Here is a 24959-nt window from a genome sequence, read left to right on the forward strand (position 1 = left end):
CAAATTCTTGTGAAAATGAACTGTGCATACCAATATCCACAACCGGCGCATCCTCAGGGTGCAGTTATTATGGCGACGAATATTCAACAGCAGAATCACCATCCGAACAGTGCAGACGCGGAATTTCTCGAGGTATACCATGAAAAATATTTGAATTTTTAAGAGTACTGCTTTCACTCACAGAATATGAAGAGAACTAAGTTCGATGACCACGATTTTTCATTTCTTTGCGATCTGTAGAAAAGAAAGAAATCAAAAACTTTCGTTTCTTCTGTCCGAGAACTGAATTGATTCCAAATCAAAATACGCTCATAGTAGGGGTGGTTATATTTTTCGTCCACGAATTGAATTTTTTCATTTTTTTAGCTACATACATCTTTGTGCTCTAGCAGGAAGATCCATACTTCGAGCAAAACGTTGTGATCGACAAAGAGGGAAAATAATTACAAATCAACTCAGACGTCGCGAAGAGATAAGACCGTTGACCCGACACGAAGGGTTATCGAATGAAGATGAGAAAATAAAAATAGAAATAATAATAATAATTCTACGTTAAAGCATCAATAAATTCGTGATCCGGCGATTGACAGATGGAGACCCGGGGCGACGGGCGTCATGGGCGGATCGGTTCCACCCCCGCTAATTGGTCATCTCCTACCACCTAGAAAATAACCCTAGTATATGCACCACCGCGTCCTGTAAGAGTCGAAGTGCGTTTCGTCGTGAATATATACGTCACCGACTCGCTCCCGTACGTCACAATATTGGTACGTACGTACACGGGCCGATTCAACCCCTACACGCGTCAAGCCGATTTCAAACCGATAATCAAATTCATCCCTTTTCAAATTGCACGGAACCTTCCGACCTGACGTAATCCAATTTTAACCCGACGTAAAATTCTGCAGCAGTAGCTGGTGTGCAAATTTCGTTACCCAAGGTGCATGTGATATATTTATTTTTTTTTTTCACCCTTTTGGAAATTCGTTCTCGTTTCTTTTTTTTTTTTTTTGACATTTCGCGCTAGGTGTCGAGTTTTCGGGGATGAAAATTAAAAATCTTCGAGTCGCGTTACGCGGAGGTGTTTACGGGGTTACGCACATGCACGAAATGTGCATGGAGGTGTGCGCGGCGTCCGTATTATATGGGAAATAGGTTTATGCCTGGAGGTTATTAATACAAGGGCTCCATACGTAATTATAGTGATTACCGTATTGCCGGGGGGCGGAGAAAGGCGTCTCTTTAGTTTGCACGTCATTTTGCAATCTTAACTTGCACGAAAACATCTGAATTACTTTATATTACGGTTCATTAAAAATAATTATCGAAGAAAATCAATCTATATATTTCCCACATCACACACGGTACATATCGTACACGTACGCACTGTGTACGCCAAGCGTCGAACGTATATTTACATTACGTGTAATCCGATCCATTCAATAAAAAAAAACATTGAAACGTGTAGCTCAAATTCTCGCTCTTGAGCTTTTTTAAACGATCGTACAGCTGACTGACTCAAAACCCAAGATAAACCGACTTAATCAAGTCGATTTTTTTTCATTCTCAAATGCATGCGATGATCGTAAAATCGTATCTAGTATAATTCAGCCGAATGGACGAGAGAAAAAGAAGTAAAAAAATATAGAAAAAATAACCGCGGTGCAATTATATTTTTAATAACACCGGTCCACGATACGTGAATCCAGTTGAGGAAGATTGATTATTAGAAAAAGATGATAAGAGAGAGAGAAAAAAAAACAAATTGAAAAATCCGTGCGTGCAAAAAGTGAAATCAAATATCGATTAAACCGTAGGCGATATTGTTTCCCCGGCACGTTGAATGAGGAAAAAAATGAAGAAGAAAAAAAAAAAGGCCATAGGATAAAGTAGGTGTACATAAAATAACTATACATCACATGCACCGCAGATTTCTGCGACGCGTTATAATGTAAACGCGTGTAATTTAAACATAAATATAAATCTAAAATTTCCTCATGTAGGACTATCTCTACGTTAGAGGATACTCGTAACGCGTACACGTATATTCGCTACGTAGGCGCTTAATTATTGTCGTTATAATAACATTTTATACTCGTTGCGCGCATGCTGTTATTATCACTATTATCAGTAATTATACCAGCTCGTGCAGACAACCTTTTTCTGTACGTACACATACGTATGTACGGAGAAGCATGTATGTAATGCAAGAGTGATATATTTGTGTTGGTTATCCGTGTTGCGTACCTATAGGGTGAATTTTAATGTCTGTATTCGTATACCTTCGAGGCAAAGAAGGACAATTATTCGTCGCGCTGCAGACTCGAATTGAGAAATTATAATCCGCTCGTCGGGGGGTAAAAAAAAATTGAAAATATCTCGGCGTATTAAAAGAGAGAAAAAAAAAAGCTCCAACGTTCTCGAACGACCCGCACCCCGTCTTCTCGAATCGATGCCGAATTTATTTAGAAAAAAATCAGCCCCTTTTCTAAAATTCAATGATGAAAATACGTCCTGCGGTGTGGTTTGAATTTTTGAAAAGTCTTCGGAAATTTTTCGCGATCAGATCGGACTCGGTACATCGGGCGTATGATATACGTACTCGACGGCAGTTACACGGGTGTTCGGTATCGAGGTACATGGCTATGTAAAGTACGCCGTGTACTGTGTACGGTGGGATAGCGATAACCCTTCGTTGTCAGCGAGTTGCCACGATTCGGATGGATTTATGAAGGCGAAGAACTGCAATCATAACATCGCCTATCTTACGAAGACCTGTCAAGTATGGTTATAGGTACATAGTAGGTAGATGGGTGCATGTATATATATATATATATATATATACAGGTGAAGGATGTGGGTATTATACGTGCTTTAAAACGTCTAGGGGAAAAGCTCATCGCGGCGTTTAATGCAACCGCGAAACAAAACCGCGATATGTACCACGTACGTCTGTGTACACGTACGTATATATATTTTATGTACATAATAAGACCGCGAGATGTGAAAACCGTGCCGATGGTACTTATACCTTTGAATTATACGCGGCACGTATAAATCAACCTTTGTATTTTGCTCGTTTCCGTTAAATTTATGACTACCTTTTGGTATACACCGCGTAAACGGTGTACATATATACCACCGTACAAGCCATCTATATATATATATATATATATGCGGTATAAAAGTATACCGACGCGCGTCAATGAAAATCCGTATGGATACAGATGTGTCGGTTAAAATATGGCGAGAATATATGTATATTTTTATGGAAATATATGGGGGATACTATATTACACGTAATTCGAATTCGTTGTACTTGTACGCGCAGGGGGGTTTTTTCTTTCTTATTTTATTATTATTTAAAATAAAAGAAAAAAAAAGAAAAACAGGTAAAAGGAAATGCTAAAAAGCGTAAGGAGACGGGGAGAGGGTATTTCGTAAAGCTCATCAGTGGCATTATGGGGCATGGCAGGGGCGAGATGGGTTCGGGTAATTATTAGTCCATCAGCTGCAAAAGCGGCAGCAGCAGCAGCATCAGCAGCAGCATCTTTCTCGATGGCCACATGGCCGCGAAAGACGAAAACGAAGCCAATATAAAGGGCAAAAAAGGGCAAAAGTTGTATCGCACTCGTTGAGAATCTCCAAGTTTTAACCACGCGGTACACGGGGCGCTACCGCCCTGTTATTAAAGTCCGCCTACTTATGTTCTTTCCTTACCCTCGACAACCGCCCCCGTATATATCTAGCGAACCCATTTTCATTTTCATTTTCATTCTCATTCTCATTTTCATTTTCATTTTCATCCCCGAAAAAAGAAGCTATACCCCTACGCATAATGGCGTTATACATTCTGCCGATCGATCGCACCATAATCAGCAAGATTTTTTCAAAGACAATATAAATTATTCTCTCCCCTTGGGGTTCGACATAATTTTGTATCGATTATTTTCGAATTTGTCTGATCAAAATTAAGATTCTTGCATCATGCTTTTCATAAAAAAAGAGATCCTAGCATCCACCCATTTTCTATACACGCGGCATAGGTATCTACACTGGCAATAAATCAGAGTAGGTAATTCTCGTCCACCCTCAGAACTATAAGGGGGTGCAGGATTTAATACGATGGGGGAGGTTTGTAGCGCGTTTGAGCGCGGTAAAGGTGTGTCCGAATTCCCTTTTCACTTTACGCGCTGGGCGGTGAGTTCGATCTGGTATATTCTTTGATAAGATGAACAAAAACTGAAGCTCCACATATCCAACGTATCCGATTGACATTTTTTTGAAAATTAAAAAATTAACCCCAACGATGTAACGACCCCATTTGCAATAGACCTTACAATCGTCAGAGTGTGGGGCAAATTATTGGGGGTATTTTTAGGGGTCTCTGATAACGAGAACAAATTTTCTCTCATGTATGTGGCTCGGAGCTTTTTACGTGGAGGGAAAGACTAGAGATGCGATCCTCTTCACAGTGTAATCCTAGCGAGAACGACGAATGGGGTGTAGTATACCTGTGTATAGGTTACATACGTACGGAGTGAATCCGATCTTTTGTCGATGGCATCACGCGATATTCGCATCACGGTCTGACATCCTATATATTCGTGTAATACCTCGAAGAAATATCGCGCGAATATAATACCCTCAACTACCGTACACGAGCCGGCTTGTATATTTTCAATTCACACCTCGAATGATCGATCGTTACAATTCCGACGGAAATTTTCACGTGCGCAGGGGTGGCTTCTGAGCTACGCTGTACAAATTTAGTGTAGTCGAAATTTGAGGATGAAAAACGAGAACAGTTTGTTTTGGAAAACTTTACGTTCGGAGCGGTGTGTCAAAAATTTTCTACGCGATGTAAATGAGGGTTAAAAAAATCTGAATCCAGATTTTTCCTCCGGTTTTCTCTTCCTTTAACTCTCTTCTAGCGATGTGCAACGGCGTTTGAAATTTGCCGTTGATGCTGCTACCTGTGTATAGGTATACACCGAGTGCTTTTGCTCCCGCTCCAACAACGTCGGTTATGAATGATCTGCGATTAGGTGGCGGTCTGGTCTGGCCAGGTTGGCGCCTCCGTGTCCTCCCATTATGGGGAAATTAGGAGCTAATGCAACGTCGACCGTAAAGTCCATATAGCTCGACCAACGGTGTAGAATTATTTCCCATGTACATATACAAGCACACGCGTGTTTATAGGTATACGTGTCCACACTAAAACTGCGCAACCCGTTCTGTCCTCGTCGTATACTCGTACGTATGTATCTATGCAGACAAAAAGCTTGAGAAGTCGCAAAAATTTTTCCAGATGTCTGTAGAAAAAATTTTCGCACTCATATTCGCGGTGCGAATAGTGCGTAGAAGATCCGTCAAATTGACGATCCGATCCACCGCGATCGAGAGTAGAGATTTTCGAATTTGAGAGTTGTAGTGATTTTTTTTGAATTTTGAATTTAGGCAGACATTACGAGCTCGAGAGTATTTTGTTCCCTATGTACATGGATATACATATGTGTGTAGACGAACCTATAAAGTCGATATAGGATTTGAAATTCAAACTCCTCGATTAAAATCACATTAGCGAGTGCTTGAGTTTAGGCGAGTAGTTATAGGAAACTAAGTTTGTGGGAACGTTGCAGCTATTTAGTCGACATTATACCCCGGAATATTCCTATATATAACCCGGCAGTTTGAAAATTCTCGTAAAACGTACCTTAAATATGTACATCTTAAGATCAGAAATTTTTATAATCTATTCCGGCGCATACATTATTAATATTCTTTCACATTCGAACCCCTTCATGGATTCCCTTGACTCTACAACAAATGGGAAAATCTCACCCCCTCATTAAGTCCCATTTTCATGACGTTTTCTTCCAAAGAACCTAATCCAAAAATTCACCAAAAATATTACTTGTTATCCAAAAAAAGACGCATCGCCACCCCGTCAAAGGGGTGGACTTTCGAAGCTCCAGATTTGCATCCCTTGGAAAAATTTCCTACCAATTGAAATTGGAAAGTATAGTCAAAGTGACCGTGGTACGAGTTAAAATAGGAGTGTACCAATGGATTCCATGTAAAGCGGTGACACGTAGGGCGACGCCGCGCCGTGGGGTAAAAGCACGCGTGCCTTCCACCCCTAGCGCGCGCGTGTCCGTGCGCTCGTCGGTATCCGTACGTTTGTGGTGCACGAGTCCACGTGTGTACGTGTGCGTAAGTAAGTGAGTGGAGCGCAAGCGCAATCTACGTTATCAAGCTTCGCGTTCTCCGGTATCAGTATAGTGGGGGAAAGTTAAACAGAGTTTTGCCGAGGAGCGGCGAGGGAGCGACAGGGGCGGTAACCGATCCACGGAGTGCTCCGCCTCCCTGAGGAAACAGCCTCTTTTTTCAAACCGTGTGGAGAGACGCGGCGAGGGGTTGGGCGGGGGGTGAAAGGGGAAGTCGAAGAGGTCGTTCGGCGGAGGTGGGAAGTAAAGTGAGGGGCCCAGGGTCCCCGGGGAACTTCCCCCATTTGTAGACCTCGTTGTTGCCCGAACTCAATTCCGAACTGGTTGGCAGTCTGTCACGGGGCTAAGAACGGGAACCACACGCGTAACCGGTTCCCATGTTGTCCGGAATTTTTATCGCGATCAGTAATAACAGCATCGACTCGAAGAGCAACACCGTTAACACCTACCGTCTGTGCACCTCGTTAGTTTCGGACATTTGTTGTTCCCGATATTTTTGTTTGTTGGTTTTTTTTTTTTTCTCCGTTTCTCCGTTCTCAACTTCGCGAGGGGTGACGGTGAACTCATCACCCTTTTGAAAGGGTATTATATTTAATACGAAAAACAACAAAAAAAAACAAAAAAACGATCAAAGGCCCACCCCCTCGAAGTGGCCACGCCCTTTAATCGTTTCGACAAATTAATTAATTAATTTATCGTCGTCGTCATGTGTCACGTGAATGTATAACAACGACTCGATTCACGGGGTTTTTAAACCCGAACGGTAATGAACGTTAGCTGATCGGAATTTCGAATAGAAATTGTTCAGTCACCAAAGTTCAATCGAAAGTGTTGGTTCAATCGAAGTAAGAAAAAGAAAAATTATCACCGAGATAGAGTCCCTGCAGAGGTCAAAATGTTGACGGACATGACACCGGCGGCGGCCGGACAACTTTATCCTCAACTACAGTCAATCACAAAGTCATCGGCCGGTCACGTGGTAAGTCTCCTCGATAACGATCGTTGGATTTCTTTCGAAAGAAATCTAATCAGATTTTACTGATTGGGAAGGGTCGGAAAAAAAAAAGAAAGAAAAAATTTGGTTTCCTAATCCTTCTTAGTGTTCGCGCACAATGAAGGAAATAAAATATCTCGGATTCGGATCAGTGTGAATTTTTCGCTTTGAGAGGGTTGAGTCAAACGCTTTACAGTCTTACCCGTAACTTCCGAGCGATGAAATCCCCGATCTGAACAGTAAGCAGGATTCAGATACGAATCTCAATCCCTCAAGTTCCGAAATCGGCGCGGTCAAAAGCGTCAATCGTCACTCTGGTATTCATCCGAGCCAATCCGACGATGTTCGATAAGATCGGCTACTCCTGCGTCAAATGAATCGAGGTTGAATTCAAAGTCGATTTTTCAAACCCCTGCGAACAGATCTTCTTATAATTGATGAATTGAAAATTGATAAATAATTTTAATAGACCACCTTCGACTATCTTTTTCCCACATCGAATCCGCATCTCTGTAATTTTTCTCCGAGTAAACGTATTTCATACGAAGAGAAAGGAAGAAAAAAAACATCCCGTTGAGCCCGGGATAATCCCGGATGATCCCCGGTGTTTTGACAGAAGAGAGCTTCCTGAGGTTTAAAGAGCCCGGGATCGAGTCGAGCGACGGTGCGGAGCGAGCGAAATTTAAAATCCGCTTTCAAATATATGTTCGTGTACCATTTACCGATGTACCGTGTACAGCTCACGGGGGACAAATGCACGTGTCGGATCAGCTCTCGTATTGCGGGATAATGGCTGATTTCCATCCGTAAAACTAGAATTCTCTCTATTTTATTATAATAGAACAAGATCGAGAATCATCAACGCCCACCACCCCGTACAACCCGTAGCGCTCACGTGAAGTGATTAGTAATTTACGAGTTGGTGTGGAAAAAAATTAATTAAATTCTTGCCTTGCGAGAGAGAATTGAGAAAAAAAATGAAAAGAAGAGAAAAAAAAAAAAAAACAAACCACCCCGTACACGAGAATATTAATTAAGTAACGCGAGAAAAATTTCTCTCCTCATATGCCGTGTATATGTATAATAGAAAGCCGAAAATTAATCTTATCCCGCGAAACCACCTTCTCGTATATATACACATGCGACGTGTATCGTGTGATCCTTTTCTTTTTTTTTCTTTCATTTTCTCTTCTCATTTTATTCACGGTGTTCCCAAAGCGGAGCTATTTCGTTCTCGGATCTCCGGTGTCCGGAATTCGAAAGATGAACTGCAACATTTTCTCGCATGATTTTTTCCCCCATTGTCAGCGTTTCCCGAGGACATAATAACGCGTATCGAATATCGTCGGTAGAACGGTACAGGTCCTTGCGCAAAGTTTTTCAAGGGTCAAAAAAAAAAAAAGAAGATGAACGAATTCGGGTATCTGTAGGCGTACACGGCTACGTGACCTGTGCCGCAGGTGCTTTTCTGGGAGCCAATTATTTGCCCGATCCTTTTCATACAACCGAAAAGGATCCGCACTTGACAGGATGTGCGTCGGATAGAATTTGATACTTTTTTTCTTTCCTCTTCTTTCTTTTCATCACGTCGTTCCTTCCTTCCCTTTCCGAACACTTGAGTATACGGAGCATTAGAAAGGAAAGAAACTGTAACTCATCTATGCTGAATACGTGATCGTCGAAAGTGTCTTTAAAAACCGTGTAACTGGAGGTTGTTAGGAATCAGTGAGGCACGTTTATTAATGAAAAGGAAAAAAAGCTGAAGAAAAGGAGAGGAAAGAGAAGAAGGCTTTGCAGTAATAATGTGGGAAGTAATTTGTCAGTCAGTTTTAGTATGCCGTCGGTTATACCCACAGAGTCAATTGTACAACATGCCTGTGCAGTGCGGTAGGACGAATTGTTGGTTCGTTATTGATTATATAAATGAAGTATGACAACTACCCATAGCCGATGTAGTGATAGCTCGTTATTCGTGTACACCGGAGTGGAATGCCAACGTGGAGTTATTGAATAATTCACGCACAGAGTGGGCAGGCAGGTAGGTAGGTAGGTAGGCAGGCAGGCAGAATAGGTATGCGCGTCGTCTTTAGGTCCGCGAAATGCGTGCGGTATATTAGATTCGAGTTCCGTCGGTAGTCGGGGTTTTAAAAAATTCATCTCACCCGCAACCTCTCATTACCGATACGCGCGGATACGTATTTTCGCGCAAGGGAAATGTCAGTGACAAAAAATTAGAAAAAAAAAAAATGAAAAAAAGGTATAGAATTTTTGGTTGAAGTACCCGCGACGCATTTTTCTACCTGATCTGTCTTTTTATTTATTTATTTTATCTTCGTCTCTCTCTCTTTCTCTCTCTCTTTTTCCGCGGTTCAAAGACTGCTGAATTTTCCAGCTCCGGTACCGTAATCCCTGCGCCAAAGAAAATTTGTTGTCGGGGTAGCCGTGTAAAGCGTTTTTCGACGGTATGGTCTTCTTCTATATCCTCTGTAAGCGTGACGTCGTTGACATTTTCAAGTGCAACAATAGCCCGTACCTTCGAACTCCGGCGGTGAAACGAGAAAGAGAAGAAGAAGAAGAAAGAAAAAAAAAAAAAGGACGTCCTCTACATTTTGACACAACGTGAACATCCCTCCGATTTACCCTGCGGGCCTTTTCCACGTCCTTTTAGCCTCTTTATGCCCGTTCACCACGTCCTAAAGGTTTTCCGACTATAAGAGGATTTGACCAAAAGTATCCCGCGGATCGGGGACAAGAACACCACTCTCCGCGCGCTCCCCTTATGCCCTAATTTGTCCCCTGAAAAATATTTCTCAAAACGATGCACGCGCGGAGAAACATGTACACGATATTATTCTTCTTCCTTTTTTCTCGACCGCAATTTTTCCCGATCCAATATCATATCCGCGCTCGATCGGTATGTAACGTGGATATTTTTCAGGATTATGTAAAAAATAAAATAGCGTAAAACTCATGTAACAGGTCGTCTTGTAATGGCGATAAATTTCTTCAGGCTAATTTGCCACAGGTTTACAAAGCGAATCTCGAGATCCGATTCGTTGTGTAAAATTTTTCCTTCTTTTTTTTTCTCTTTCTTCTTCTCTCTTCCTCTTCTATTCACGTATAACATACACGCCTCGCGTATCTTATGCGAAATCGTTTTATCCTTGAATATCGGCGAGTAAGAGCCGGTTTTACGAATGAACAAATCCATAAGTACCTACGCTATATTTTATCCCACCTATATATTTCTATTTTATTAAATCTTCACCGTTATACCCACACGTCGTGCACACCGCGGGCGTAGGTTTTTGATATTCGCGTGGATTTTTTCTAGTTCCCATTTTTTTTCTGTTTCAATTTTTTCGTTCGGAACAGAAAGGAAAAAAAGAATACGAATCGTTGTACGCGTACTTCGACGTGTGTTCGGTACACGCGGAAACCTAACGTGAAATTTTTGCGTTCAACCAGCGTGTTCACCAGATCCAGCGACACTCTAGTTGCATTTCGGCCGGTACATCGACAAACATTGCCGAGTAATATGGCTACACATGCATACGGGGTGTACGAAACGGGTGGCAGATGTTCGAGGTGACAACAATATGGCCGCACCCGTCCGGCGTAAATGGTTTTTCTCCTTTTTTTTCCTTCTTTCTAAAACCTTTTTTCCGTCAAGCCGTTGTCATGTGTCGATATTGCTGTACGCGCTATACACACGCACGCTTGTGTATACGGTATACATAAATAGGTGGCGTATAAATTATGCGAAACGTGAATGTATAATGCAAGGACGTAAAAATAGTTTTAACAAGAAAATCGATCGATCATACCTATTTACACCTGGTCTCCTATTATTTTCTTATATTTTCACCGTGCGATGCAGTGCGTTTCATATATATATATTCGTACAGCTGATCCGAACGGTTTATCGTAATTATATAATACATAACGCATTTTACCCTGCAACGAATATTGTTTGTTCGATAATTAAATGATTTTTTTACTTTCGAACGATCACGTCTCTGTTACGATGCTGCGAAATTTCCTGTCGCTCGTTCTTCCATTCGTTCGTTAAAAAATTCATTTGTTGCCAATTTTTTTGCAACCGATCGAGAAAAAAACGCGACGACTTGGACCGCGGCTCGAATCTCTGGGCGTGAACCCACCGAGGGGATCACCAGGAGTCGTTATTCATATCTGCGGGAGTCGATGATGTATCCGATTGAGTGTGACGGCCGCATAAAGAGTAGAAAAGAGTTTAGTGCGCCGTAAAAAACCGGCTTGGAAAAAAAAATTTTCAAGATCAAAATTCGTTCGACGATCGACTTCAACGCGAGATTTCGGCGCTCGTGATTTTTTGATGGAAGGGGACGTTCGATACTCGTCGTAAAAAAAAAAATTCAACGAGCTCAAAATTTCGAAAATCAGCCAGTCGATTGAATTTTCTCTGTTTTTTTTTTCGGTATCCAAACAAGCACGCACACAGTCGTCACAGTTAGCTAGGGTAATCGACACCTTGCTCCTCATTTTTTATTGTCATTTATTTGTGTTTTTTCCATTTTGTTGAACTGCAACTAAGACTCGTTAAAAATTGCTTACAACGATAAGGTGTCCCTTTTTAAAAGTTAATAGCTAACATACTGGTTTGAAAAATAGATAATAACTTCACGATAATGAGGCTACACGAGTTGCGTCGTTGAATAAGTCGGCAGTAGTAGTCGCTAAACTTTAGCTGAAAACGCATTATATTGTACGGATAATAGCCGGTGCCACCAGTGTTCGATTATTATCTTCATCACGTGTACAAATTGCCCGCAAAAAAAAAAAAATAAAATAACTAAAAAAGAAATTAAAGAAAAGAAAATCGAAATAACAATAAACGTGTTACAACTATACGTAAATTATACGTTATTGGATATACCGGCAACCTTTACGACGTTAATTAAAAAATAATGTTGCAAAAATTTGTTCCAACCGAAACGAGACATGAGGAAGAAAAAAATCATGGTCTCAGGATGTGGGAAGTAGAGAAAATACATGTAGACAAATTTTCTAATCTTAGAAAGTTAGAGGGTTGAATTTATCCGTCGAGGAGATAAATCTATAAGAAAATCTAAAAACCCCATGAAATATTTCATGCGATTCACGGCGAGATGTATAACGTATGGGAATTTGATAGACCTCGTGGAATATTTTATGTAGATATTCGTCCGTTTTCCCCAAAAACCTCGAGAAATAGTCGGGGGTTATGAATTTTTACGCGCCACCGATAGACGCGCACTTGACTCGAGGCGAAGAATAATTCATAATCAGAGATCGCGTGTTCCTCGCGGTATATTTTTGGAACGGTAGAGTCGTATGTGGCCCGGTGTTGGATTCGGTCGCACCATGCGGTGTGCATAACGTGAGATTTGCAGACTCGAGCTTCCGGAGCAGAGGGAGCAAAAAAAAAAAAAAAGAGGAGAGAGAGACGATCGACGACATACGACCCTTTGTTTCAAAGAGGCTGTGGCCAACGACCCCCGGAACGTATCGGGGAGGTTTATATACTCCCACGGGAATCTCGCTACGGGGTAGTTCGACGTCGACCACTAAAACGTGAAACAATAAATCTGTGGGGAACCTTTTGACGCTACAAACGGTGCACTGCAGCTATTTTCTCTCTCCCTCTACGCCTCTCTTTCTCCCTCTCTTAGTTACCCTCTTGTTGGGTTCTTATGGGGTTCTTATAGGGATTATATATCCTATGGGGGATGATGATGATGATAGCTACCCGCAGGGGGTGACCTAATATGTCACAGTCTGTTGCAGTTATCCAGCAGATACAGAATCCTTCCCGTATAGAGGGTGTCGTGATTCCTTGCTCTCAAGTCCACAAAAATTTTGCTCAATTTTAATCGAAATTTCAGTTTTTTTCTCGATTTCTGTGTTTGTTTTTTTTTTTTTTGTAATCTACTCTGAATGAAAACGTATTTTTTTTCAATATATAATCGAGCGATTTATCGATCAGATATTGGAAATTTTTTATTCAGCACGATTTTTAAAAATTCGGACGAGGTGCCGGCGCACGTTGAAATCGGACACTCGGTAGGTTCTCGCTGATGAACCACGAAACGTGTACTGAGAGGGGATGTGTAGCTCGGGGGTTTATTTGGGAGTTTAGGAATGATTCAATCGTGACGATCCGATAAAGCTGCTGTGGGGGGTCCCCTCACAAGCTTTACGTATTTAAGCCACTCGCCTAATAGTACAAAGGTTATACTCATTCAATTTCGCAGAGTATCTGTGCGCGAGAATTTATACAGGGGTACAAAAACGAACAGGTTGAAAGAACGCATCGAAATGGCGACGAAATGGAAAATACATAATGATTAACGTGTTTGATTAAAGATTAATTAATCTGGAACTGGGAATACCTGATTTATTGTGCTGGTAAAACGCACTCAGAGTTCGGTGAATTTTCCACGCTGCGCCAACGTCTCCGATCCGTGTCCAAAAATTAGAAGATCTACGATTTTATTTTCACCATAATCTAACGCGAGCGACTACTGCGATCCAAAATCCCACCGAGAACTGAAGGCTTCCCTCGTAGCGCTTGTTTACGTTCACGCGGGTATGAGATACGGGCAACTAAGGCGTACGAAAACAACAAAGGTCATTTCGCGGGTCTCCGATCCGCTCGCACGTTTGTTTTTTCATTCGTGTAACGTGCGATGGGAGGCGATAAAATTCTAGAATTCTTTCGGAAGTCGACGAATGATCAATCTACGAGGTAACTTATAGCGGAGGAATTTTAATGTGGAATTTTTTTATCGAAACGTGAAAATCTGTCGAGATATCGGTGAAGGTAAAATCGCGGGTTGAGAAAAAAAAAATTGGAGTAAAAGTCGAGCGATGAGGATATAAGGTGTACGAGGTGTAATATAGGCCTGCGAAATTGGTTTACGTATAGACCGCGTGATTTACCGCCGGTTTGTTATACCGACACTGCAGGTATTTGTAACAGTTGTATTATACATATTTGCACTCGCGTATATATGAGGTGTGTGTATATACATATACTTAATACACGGTAATCTCGTCGTTACGGCAATCTATGTAAATTTCCACGATGCAATTCGCTTAACTCGGAATACAACCGACTCACTTTACACTTCACTTATGTACTCATATATCTAATTTACTATCCGCTATTTTCATATTTCATTTCACGTAATCCGAAGGCTCTTTAACCGACGGCTCTCAGGAGTCGCTCTCCAATTCAATAACCAACGGCTCTGAAAAAACAAGTTCCGTGACGTATTGAATTTTCGGTTTTTAATCACCGAATTAAAAAACAAAAAAAATAAATAAATAAAAACTAAATGAAAAACCAAAAAATAGAAAGAAGAAAAAATGTGTGCACGTCGTGCAGCTTGTTGGATCTTACGTGGGTAACAGATGTATGGTGCATACATTAATTTGATATTTGTCTTTTATTTTTCCTCAATCAACTTCCAACTACATGAATAATGTGTATCGCGTGTGTGGTCCGCGGTAATCAGAATCAGAAAACCGAAGGTTCCAGTTGTTCTCGCCTACCTGATCCCGCATTGACACCCGTGCTCTATTTTATTGCGTTAGGGATCGTTCGAAAAATGTTCAAACATCCCCCTTGCTTCAGTCATGGTAATTTTAAAGGAAAAAATTGACAAAGTTGGAAGGATGACGAGCGATGAGATTCTTCAATTTTGGATGGAAATTTGGAAAGGAAGAGCAGGGAGAGGGGGGGTGGGTAAAAAACCGGAGGGAGAAGAAAAAAACAAAAAAAGTATCCGAAGGAAGATATAATAATGACCACCCTCATGGCTTCATTTCGTTAATTTATTTCCGTGTAACTGCGTGGCCGGACCCTTTGGCGGTGCGATTTGCATATCAATTTCTTGGTGGGTCTCATAATTGAAAGACGACCGCAGGTCGAACAGTCGGTTAAATAACTACTACTCGGGTTTCCAACCAACTCCTGGAGACCACCGCGTAATAGCAATAAACTTTAGAATATACGGCCATAAGTGTTCGGTAGTGCTGTTTAGACCTGAATATCTTATATTCGTGGACTTCCTATTTCCAAGCTCCGTATACGATATTATTATTATTCACTTCGGAAGGCGTGCAGTGAAAACCTGATATTTTTGGCCGAAAAAATTTCTCAATTTCCGTACCGACGAACACCACAATTTATAAATCGGTGTAACGTTGCGTAGGGCCCCGAATACCGTGGCGCGATAATTAAAATCGTGAGATAAAAAAAGGAATGGAAAAAGAAAAGAGAAAAAAAAAAAAAAAAAATAGAACGAATCTTCGGAGGCATGCACATCGTTACATAGTCCAAATACAAACTCTTTACCTTATACCGAGCTTACAACTTGGCTATACACGAAGGTTAAAAAAGCAACTTTGAGAATTTAGACCGCGTTACAAACGAGATAGCCAGAAGGCAATTCGCTCTATATGCTAATGTACGGCTTCTGATCTGCGTTCATAACTTTACGCCTTTAACCGAAAGAATTTTCCGCGATTTATAGTACACACACACACACACGTACGTACGTATACATAAATATTATAAAATATAATATCGCACGTAAAAATTAAAATTTATTTTCCACGTGTGATCGACTTTTTTTTTTTCTCCCGACTTCGTTCGAACCTACGAAGATCCGAACGGGGGTCCGTTCCCGTTGCCGTGATAAAAAAACTTTCCAAGACTCGAAGAGGGGGGAAAAAAAAAAGAAAAAAAAATAATGCATTAATCACCCCTTCGAGGAGTCGAGAAAATATCGCGCATTTCTGTTCGTTCGATAAAGTTTTTGGCTGGCGACAGATCCGACACCCAGCCCGCTAATTGGGTGCACATTTTTACGAGCCACTAAATTACTCTCATGCAAATGGTGCAGCGAGGAGCTTCCGTCAAAGCGCCAGTTATAGAAGCGCATACCTCCAAAGATTTAACGCGCACTCATTACCATAATGAAGACGTAGGGTTGAGGGGGGGGGGGAGGGAAAAAAAAAGAAAGGAAAGAAGGAGACAAATAAATAAATGAGAATAAAATACGTTCGATGAGGCGGGTATAGCGGGTAATTATTGGCGAACGTGAGAGCCGATAATGCGCGTGACCTAGAAAAAAATGGTTACACCCTTCAAAAATGTTGAAAATAAGAGTATGGAGAAAAAAAAAAAGGGGCGACAAATTATTCCTCAATAACGCGGTTAACGGGATACCGCCGAGTTCGCGGATTCGGTGTTAACTGGTCGCGAGTTATATAGGCGCTTCGGTAATGCGCGTTTAATATTCAGCGCCGCGAGCGCGACAATTTACGAGACCTAATGAATTGGCGGTGTATACGGTACCGCCGTTTCCTCGGCATATCTCCTTTATTACGGCTATCCGTAACGCGGCTCCGGTAGTTAAGATCACTCAGCCCTTTACCCCTTTCGGAACTAGGCTCGCGAAAATATTCCAGCGCTACTCCGGTAGGACCGAGACAATTTTCTTCTCGCTAGTAACGATTCTCCTTTCTTATTTTGGTCTGGTTATTAGAAAACACCTTCGGGCTAAATACGAAGGCGATATACAGATAAATTTCACATGGTGAAATCACACGGGTACGTTTCGGCTCCTGAATTTTCATCGGCCTTATTTCCTTTTTCGATAGTCCGCAGTGATCCCAATTTAATCCTAATTTAATCTTTGCGTACGAGGGCGGACCGGGGTGGGGTGGGGGGGAGGGAGGAAATTTTTCGGAGCCTAGGTTGTATTTCTTTCTCTCCATCTCTCGCGGGCTCTGGGAGCCCGCGGGTAGCGGGAGGATCGGATAAATCAAGGTAGCTTCTTGTTTGCCCGAAGGGACGAACTAACGTCAGGAACCCTTCATTATATTGGAGAGAAGGAACACGACCCGCACACACTCTTCTGTATTATACATCGTGCGCGTAACGCTGAGACAACGGGAAGAAGAAGAAGAAAAAAAATAAAATAAAATATAATATAAATAAGATCATGGAAGCGTGCTCTCACGGTGGTTTTTAATTAAAAACATTATTTAGAATGAGCTCGGGGGTAACAGGTAGCCGAATATGAGAACGAAGAAGCTCTACGTATATAGATATATAAGCGTACGACGCAATATCTTGTGGGAAATTTAACGCGATTAAAAAAAAAAAAAATCATTCAGACCGAACCGATGGAATCGGAAACGATCCCATCGCTACCGAGTCATAATTCTCCTGCTTGGGATGATTTTTTTCTTTTTTCTTTTGCTTCGGTCACTCGTGGATAACCCCGTAATGAATCGCGTTCTATATTTGGTCCAAAAGTCGGTTAGGACGATACAAATTGATATATATATACATGCGATTAGATTCTTCTTTCTTCTTTCACATGAAAAGCGAGTCGAATCGGTCAATTATACCGGATCACCGGGACGTTGGGAACGTTTCATTTTATACGTGGTATAAAATCGTGTGTTAAAAATCCATTTGTCCGAATTGTCGGTGATGACGAGTCCGTCTTGGTACTTCTTAAGAGACCGCGAGATAAAAGACAATACGTCGCGTGCCGCCCGGATGCGAATTACAACGTCGTTGTATTATACCAACTTGCCGATAGTGAAATCATTTTTTTTTTTCTTTTTTTTTTTTTTTATAAAAAGTGCGTGAACGTACATCACGGTGTATAAATGCACGAGGTGCATTTCACATTCCGTTACACCAGAGTCAGTCTTGAGATTTTCGAACTTCGTGAGCGATCGTCAAAAAAACTATAGGGTGGTGTGAGAATTGTTTTATTTTTTCTTTTTTGCTCCCAAAACTCTCTCAATCAAGGCTGACCGTTTGAACGGAGATAAACTTGTTTGTGAACTGTGTGATTTGAATTTAATAAAGAACCGATGATTAAGGGTATGCACGTAGGTGTAGTTTGTGGTATCAATCACGAAAGATCACACGCGAGCGGAGCGGTGGAGAAAGAGAAAAACACAGAATAGAGAGAATAAAAATAAAATACACGATCTGACGGAAGAGTTTTGTATTAAAAATTCTCCAGAGAAAGAAAACGAGCAACGGCAACGGGGGGAAAAAAAAGAGATACATCTCAACGTCTGCACGGTACATCGTTCATCGTCAGACGACTCGTAGCGGATGAGAATAGAAGAAGAATGATAAAAATAAAAAAAAAAAAAAAAAAATTAGGCTGAAAAAAGTGAAGATTTTATTATTCCGTTCACACGTTTATTCTACCTTCAAATTGGCGTGACCGAAGAAAGAGAATAACGACGGTAGGAACACGACGACGTCTTCATCCCCCTGAAAAGAAAAATTTTTCCGTTGAAATTCCATAAGGTTGTATATCGGATCCCGGTTTTACGGTATTACAACGCAAACGCCCCCCGTCTGTATACATTCAACGTTGCAGTGGGGATAATTTCACCTCTAATGATTCTCGGTTAATTAATCGACTCGACAGGTCGACAGTTGCGGTTCGTTGGTTCGCGAAACGTCAGTTGCGGTTCGCCGCCGATAATCCGGTAGCTCCTCCACACCCTTCCGGTGCGTTCGTTCTTCCCCGGGTTTTTCCTCCCTTACGTCCCCTTCGCGGCTTCGTCCGTTTCTCGAGCACCGTAGTTTTCGCACCCTGGGCGTCGCGTCGGTGTCTCTCCTGTCCGCGTGTCAGTCAGTCGGCTGTCAGTCGGTTTCCACAGCTCCCCTTCGGACACCGTACTTATACGTACGTACGTACGTACGTGTATCCTGCCTGCCTTTTACGCGGGTATACGCGACGCGATCAGTGGTGGTGCGTCGCCCACGCGTTCCGAACACCCCCACCCAGCTGTCACGTGCCGTTGACCAACGAGCCGCACCTCGTGTACTCGGTTCCTGGTTACGCTGCGGTGAACACCGTCCTCCCATGTATACGTATGTATGTACACCTAAGTATTTCAATGGCCGCAGCTAGGAGCAGGCGTGATGATGGCTGCGCGTTATATTCGGGGGGGTATATCACCTCGATCGTGTAAGAGGGGTGGACCTCTTCTAATTTTCTGTTATTTTTTTTTTTTTCTGTTTTTTCTTTTATACTCCGACCTTGGGAACCGAAATTATTCCCGAATAATATTGTCCGTATTCCCGTCTGGACACACGATGGGTTTCGGGTTCCTGGAAGGTGGTTATAGCAGTCGGCGAACTTTTACTCATCCGGCTATACTCGTTCGGTTTTTAATTTATGCGCGCGGCGTCAGCCTCTGGCGTTATTAGGCGGGTTATACCGGTGGACAGTGGGGTTCCTAACTTCCAGCAGCAGCGGCGGCGGTTCATCGGGTCTACGGCTACCTCGCGTCCTCAACGGTCCAAACTTTTTACCTTTTTAAAACAAAGAACTCAAAGCGGCGCCGCCCGGCTTCGTAAGGAGTAACGAAAATTGCTCTTATTCCGTATCGTGCGGCGTCCACGCGTTACCGGGAGGGTTGAAATTTTCATCGATCGAAGGTCCGTATGGATCCGAGATTCGAATTTCGAATTTCGAACGTTCGCCGATCCCTCGATCGACCCGGTAATGAGCTTATCATTCTCCGTGTGTATACGTACGCACATATACAACGTCAAAGAAAAGCCATCGCGGTCTGTAATTACCGGGTGAAGATTGAAAAGGCGTCGATAGCGTCGTCTGGTTGGCGCCGCGTTGCGCGCTCAGTCCTCCGTTTTACCCCACGGTCAATTATAAACCACCCCAACGTGGAAACTGCCGCCGCGGTACGGCTACCGACGTTTCCGTTTTGTCTCCGTGTTCCGTACGAGACGCGTACAAGCGGTGAGGTTCGCGAGTACACCTTCGCATCGTCACTCCCTCCGCGAACTGCGACACCTACCTTTATCGCGCTACGGTGTCACGATTCCCTTGAGCGACGACGGGAATAAATGTGTTTAAATAGAAATAAGACGACTCGTAACTGTCCGTCTGACGTTTAATTGTCGCCTTCGATAAGAAGGGGTGAATCTAGAAACACGAAGTGTCTGCAGTTTCAATAATTGAAATTCGCGCGCGATGCTGTATAGTTTCCTTCGCGCCATTTCGTATACGTATACAGGAATAAAAATTCGTTCTCCGTTCGTCGGTGATATATGTATATATATATATATAGACACGCCACTTTTTGGAGATGGGTATATTCGCTCGGGTTCAGGTTGTCTCTCGAGTACGCGAACGTGGCTACGTAAAAGGGGTGGCATTGTTACCGCAGATCAATACGCGCGAACCGACCAACCAACCAAGCGAGCAACCGACGAACCAACCCTCCTGGTACCTGGGGGGTAATACCGGGAGAAACTTGACGTAGCTCACATATACATATATATACATATATATACACACGTATTCCAGCTAGGGTTGAATGGGCGTGGCTTTTGGTAGCTGTAACCGAGAGAGATTCGCTCCGTGGACCCCCGCGCGTCGGTACGCGCAGTCCGCGTCGGATCGGAACCCCGCAGAATCCCGTTTGTGGGATAGGGGTGGTCGTCGTCGTCGTTTTTCTATACGCGAGCGCGTAGTGTTTTCGAGCGGGCGTTTAGCCCGCCAACGGCACCGGGCCGCTCGAACCAGCCGCGATGCGTCGAGAGACGACGACGATGCCCCACGAGTATGAAGAGAGAGCCTCGCCAGGTCCAAAGACCTCGCGTCGGCTCGGGTTGGGGCGTGTCGCCGGGATGGCGCCGACTGTTAATGGCTGCGGCAGCCAGACTTTAATTTCCTGTCGCTTCCGTGGATAATCTCACATCTGTCCGTCCGTACGTCTTATATATCCACGCAACGCGTCCACCGACGAGTAACGAAACCCCGATGAGTACGGGATACACCGCCGCCCGAGAACTCGGCGATATTTTAGGGGCTGATGAGTTTTTTTGAAAAATTTTTCGCACCGGAGCGTCCCGAGGGACTGCGAAATCCGGGACGAGGATGTTTTGCATGAAAGTGTTGTTTGTATAGTATATATATGGAGCACAGCTCGTTTGATTCTAAAATACGGTAGGGACGGCGGGCCGCCCGAGGCTTCATTATCTCTGGCTATACGGTTCGCGTATACCTCATCGCTGGAACACGGAGTGGTATACGAGTCCGTCTAACAGGCTCCCGTAGTCCGACGGTAATCTGGAGCTATTATAGCCCACGAGATGACGTCGTTAGTCGGATCGCTGGTAGAAACTCATCCGGTGTATAAGGTCGACCGTTTTTCTCCCGCTTGATGATTCCGCGTCGATTTTTTTACCTGGATCATCCGACAAACGGAGCCGAGGGGTACCTACCTCGGGATTTCACTTGTTCGAGAAACACGGTGCGAAAATGTCGTGAAAAAATTCTACGATTTCCAAGGTCGAACGTACAAATTTATCCACACGAACCGATATACGGTCGTAACGGTACTTCGCGAAAGCAACTCGATCGACGTATATACACGTATAATCGAAGCTGTATAACGGAAAGCCAATCGCTTGTACGCAACCGTAAAACAGACGCGTTATCGTATATTACCTACGATCACCGTTTGGCACGTGTGAATCGAAATTAATTCAGCGTTAAAACATTCGTGTTCCAGGATCATCCGGGTCTGAGAGGAACCCCGCTGGCGATGTTGGCGGCCCAGTGCAACAAGCTGAGCAGCAAGAGTCCACCGCCGTTGGCGGACGCAGCGGTCGGTAAGGGATTTCACCCTTGGAAAAAAAGTCCTCAGAGCAGCGGGAGTTCGCCGCAGCACACGGGCGGCGGTGGTACGGGTTGCACCTCGACAACGGGTGTCACGCAAAGACCAACGGCGACGAGCAGCGCCGGCAGTACCGGGGGATACGCGAGACCCCCGGTAACGTCGTGCGCCTCGACGGCACCCCAGTACGGTAGCGATCTTTACTTTCCGGGGACGGCGAGCGCGCAACCGGCCAGCGATCCCCATCATCATCAGAGCAGTTTACTCGGCAAGGTCGAAGGCGCGACCTTGGGCTCGGTGTACGGAAGACACCCCTACGAGTCGTGGCCGTTCAACGCGATGCCGGGAGCTACGCACGGCGGCATAAAAGCGGGCGACGGCGGATGGTGGGACGTCCACAGCGCTGCCACGGGTGGATGGCTGGACGTCAGCGGCACCGTGGGGGTCGGCGTCGGCGTCCACGCCGCTCAGATGGCGAATTACTCGGCCGATTATTCGACGAGTCTCGCGCTAGCCGGTAACCACTTGCTCGGCTCGACGACCGCCGGTCACAATCTCCTCCAAGACACTTACAAGTCCATGCTGCCCGGCGGACCTCCCGGCTTCGGTCTGCACCACCACTCGACGACGGGCGGCGGCGCCGGCAGCCCCCAGGGCGCGGGCGGCACCGGCGTTGCCCAGGCGCCGTCGCCGCGGTCGCAGAGGCGATACACGGGTAGGGCCACCTGCGACTGTCCGAATTGTCAGGAGGCGGAGAGACTCGGCCCGGCGGGCGTTCATCTCAGGAAGAAGAACATCCACAGCTGCCACATCCCCGGCTGCGGGAAGGTCTACGGGAAGACGTCTCATCTGAAGGCCCATTTGCGGTGGCACACTGGTGAGCGACCGTTTGTTTGCAACTGGCTATTCTGTGGAAAGCGGTTCACACGTTCGGATGAGTTGCAGCGGCACCTTCGAACCCACACCGGAGAAAAGAGATTCGCCTGCCCGGTCTGCAACAAGCGATTCATGCGCAGCGACCACCTCGCGAAGCACGTCAAGACGCACAGCAGCAGCAGCAGCAGCGGCAGCAGCGGGGCGAGCAAAGGCAAGGGGGCAACGGGGGCGGGCAGCTCGTCGGCCGAGTCCTGCTCAGACAGCGAGGACAACGCGAGTCAGCAGAGTCCCATTTCGGGTCCCCTGCTCCAGGGGGCCCTGGACAGCAACACCTCGGCTCAGCCGAGCACCAACAACACCCAACAACAACCGGCAACCCCCATGACCCCAATGCAGATGACCCCTCCAACCCCGTTGACACCCCACCATCCCCATCACCCGCATCTCCCGCCGCTAATGGGCCACCACCCCCATCATCATCATCATCACCATCATCATCACGCAACCACCGTGGTACCCACCACCCACCATCCTCACACGGGGATGAGCATGCACTGAGCCCGGTGGGGCCCGGAGCCGCATGCGCCAACAACGCAACGGCCCTGGGCTCCCCCCTATCTTACCCCCTGAACCTCAATCTGATCCATCATCACCATCACCACCACCATCAGGCGGCGTTGGCCGCCGCCGCCGCCGCCAATCACCACCACAACTCCTACTCCATGCAGCAGAATCCCGGTACACCCGGTGGTACGCAAACACCGTCGCCATCCTCACCCGCTCCTGTACATAGTCTCTAAGTACGTAACGACACGCAGAGAATTGTCATTGGTAGACGGTGTACGGGAATGACTACCCCCGTACACCGAGAGTATCGATTCACGCTATATCCGACCGTCGCAATTGATTTCCAACGACCGTAGAGAGAGTTAGCTCGAGACATTTGAAAAGAAAAATAAATCGTACCGAGGCGACGACGGAATTTGGAAGATTTCCTTTTTTTTTAGACTCATTCACGGCTGCTCCCGTTGCCCCCTCGATCTGCTGCCGATACTCGATATCTGGTTCTTTAGAATTCAGAGTAAAAGAGAGAGAAAAACAAAAAAAAGTAATTGAAAATAGAAAAAAAAACAAGATATATTTAAAGAGAAACGAAACACACGTATAGAGTAATACACGAATTACACACAGTTAGGAGAGACCGAAAAAAATAGAGAGAAAAAAAGAAAACATGTAAATACTATACATAGTGCGTGAGAGATGATATTATATTTAAATTGATATAATATTGTATAAAACACACGGATGTACAATACACAGACACGATATTTCCACCCCCCCCCCCCCACCCCGCCCTCCTTTTTCTCCATTCCCAGCATCTCTCGGTGCACGGACGAAATATAAGATCTGAAATTTTATCTCCCGCAGCTACGTTCCAAACATCATGAAATTTTATCGATACGTCTCGTATGTATACGTGAATACGCACGTTTTATTATCCCGAACGACAAAAAAAAAAAAAATAATTATCCTGCAATTACAATCGATTCGATCGTGACGACGATGAAGAAAAAAGGAGAAAACTCTCGACGTCGCGCCGTTACTGAGATCCCGTAGTGAAATATAATATGCACAAAAACGAAAATTCGCTTTTTTTTCGCTCGCGGTTTTGAAATTATATTTTTGACGTTTGGAACGTGGCCTCGGGTGCTTAAATATTTTTGCCCATATCACACTAAGCCGCCCCCCACCCGCCCCTTTTAAAACTAGTATCATACTATTAATTAATTATTATTAATCAAATATTATTATAAAATATTATTAATGAAACTCATTTAAACAAGATATAAAAAAAAAAAAAGAAAAAGAAAAAACGAAAAAAAATATATATATAAATAATAAAATACAAGATACAGAGGATAATAAACGATGCTTTTGTGAATAACGCGTACTTAGACTCAATTCGACTACATCATTGCCCACCACCTAGCCCCCGCCCCCCTCCGCGACCCCCAACACCACCCTCTTTCACGACCCTTTTTTCTTCTCCTCGCTCGAACCCTTCCTCGAACCAAAAGAAATGAACCATCTCCCTTTCGTTTCCTTCCTCGAGGAATCCTTCTCTGCAAAAA

The 24959-nt window shown here is 44.1% G+C and overlaps 1 protein-coding gene and 1 long non-coding RNA gene across 3 annotated transcripts in view; both read left to right on the plus strand.

Annotated features, from left to right (window-relative positions):
• LOC105690005 (transcription factor Sp9-like) lies at positions 1 to 24057 on the plus strand. Of its 2 annotated transcripts, none has more exons than XM_048654783.1 (3): positions 1 to 132; positions 21847 to 22828; positions 22897 to 24057. In XM_048654783.1, the coding sequence occupies exons 1-3, from the start codon at positions 16 to 18 to the stop codon at positions 23625 to 23627; spliced, it is 1830 nt and encodes a 609-aa protein (XP_048510740.1). In that variant the 5' UTR covers positions 1 to 15; the 3' UTR covers positions 23628 to 24057. The 2 variants fall into 2 exon arrangements, with proteins under 2 accessions (XP_048510740.1, XP_012262896.2); XM_012407473.4 differs by lacking the exon at positions 1 to 132 and adding an exon at positions 6563 to 7209.
• LOC125500772 overlaps positions 1 to 24959 on the plus strand; it is an 80367-nt gene that overhangs the window by 49369 nt on the left and 6039 nt on the right. The window lies entirely within an intron of this gene.

This window comes from Athalia rosae, chromosome 4, assembly GCF_917208135.1.
Source record: "Athalia rosae chromosome 4, iyAthRosa1.1, whole genome shotgun sequence".
NCBI lineage: Eukaryota > Metazoa > Arthropoda > Insecta > Hymenoptera > Athaliidae > Athalia > Athalia rosae.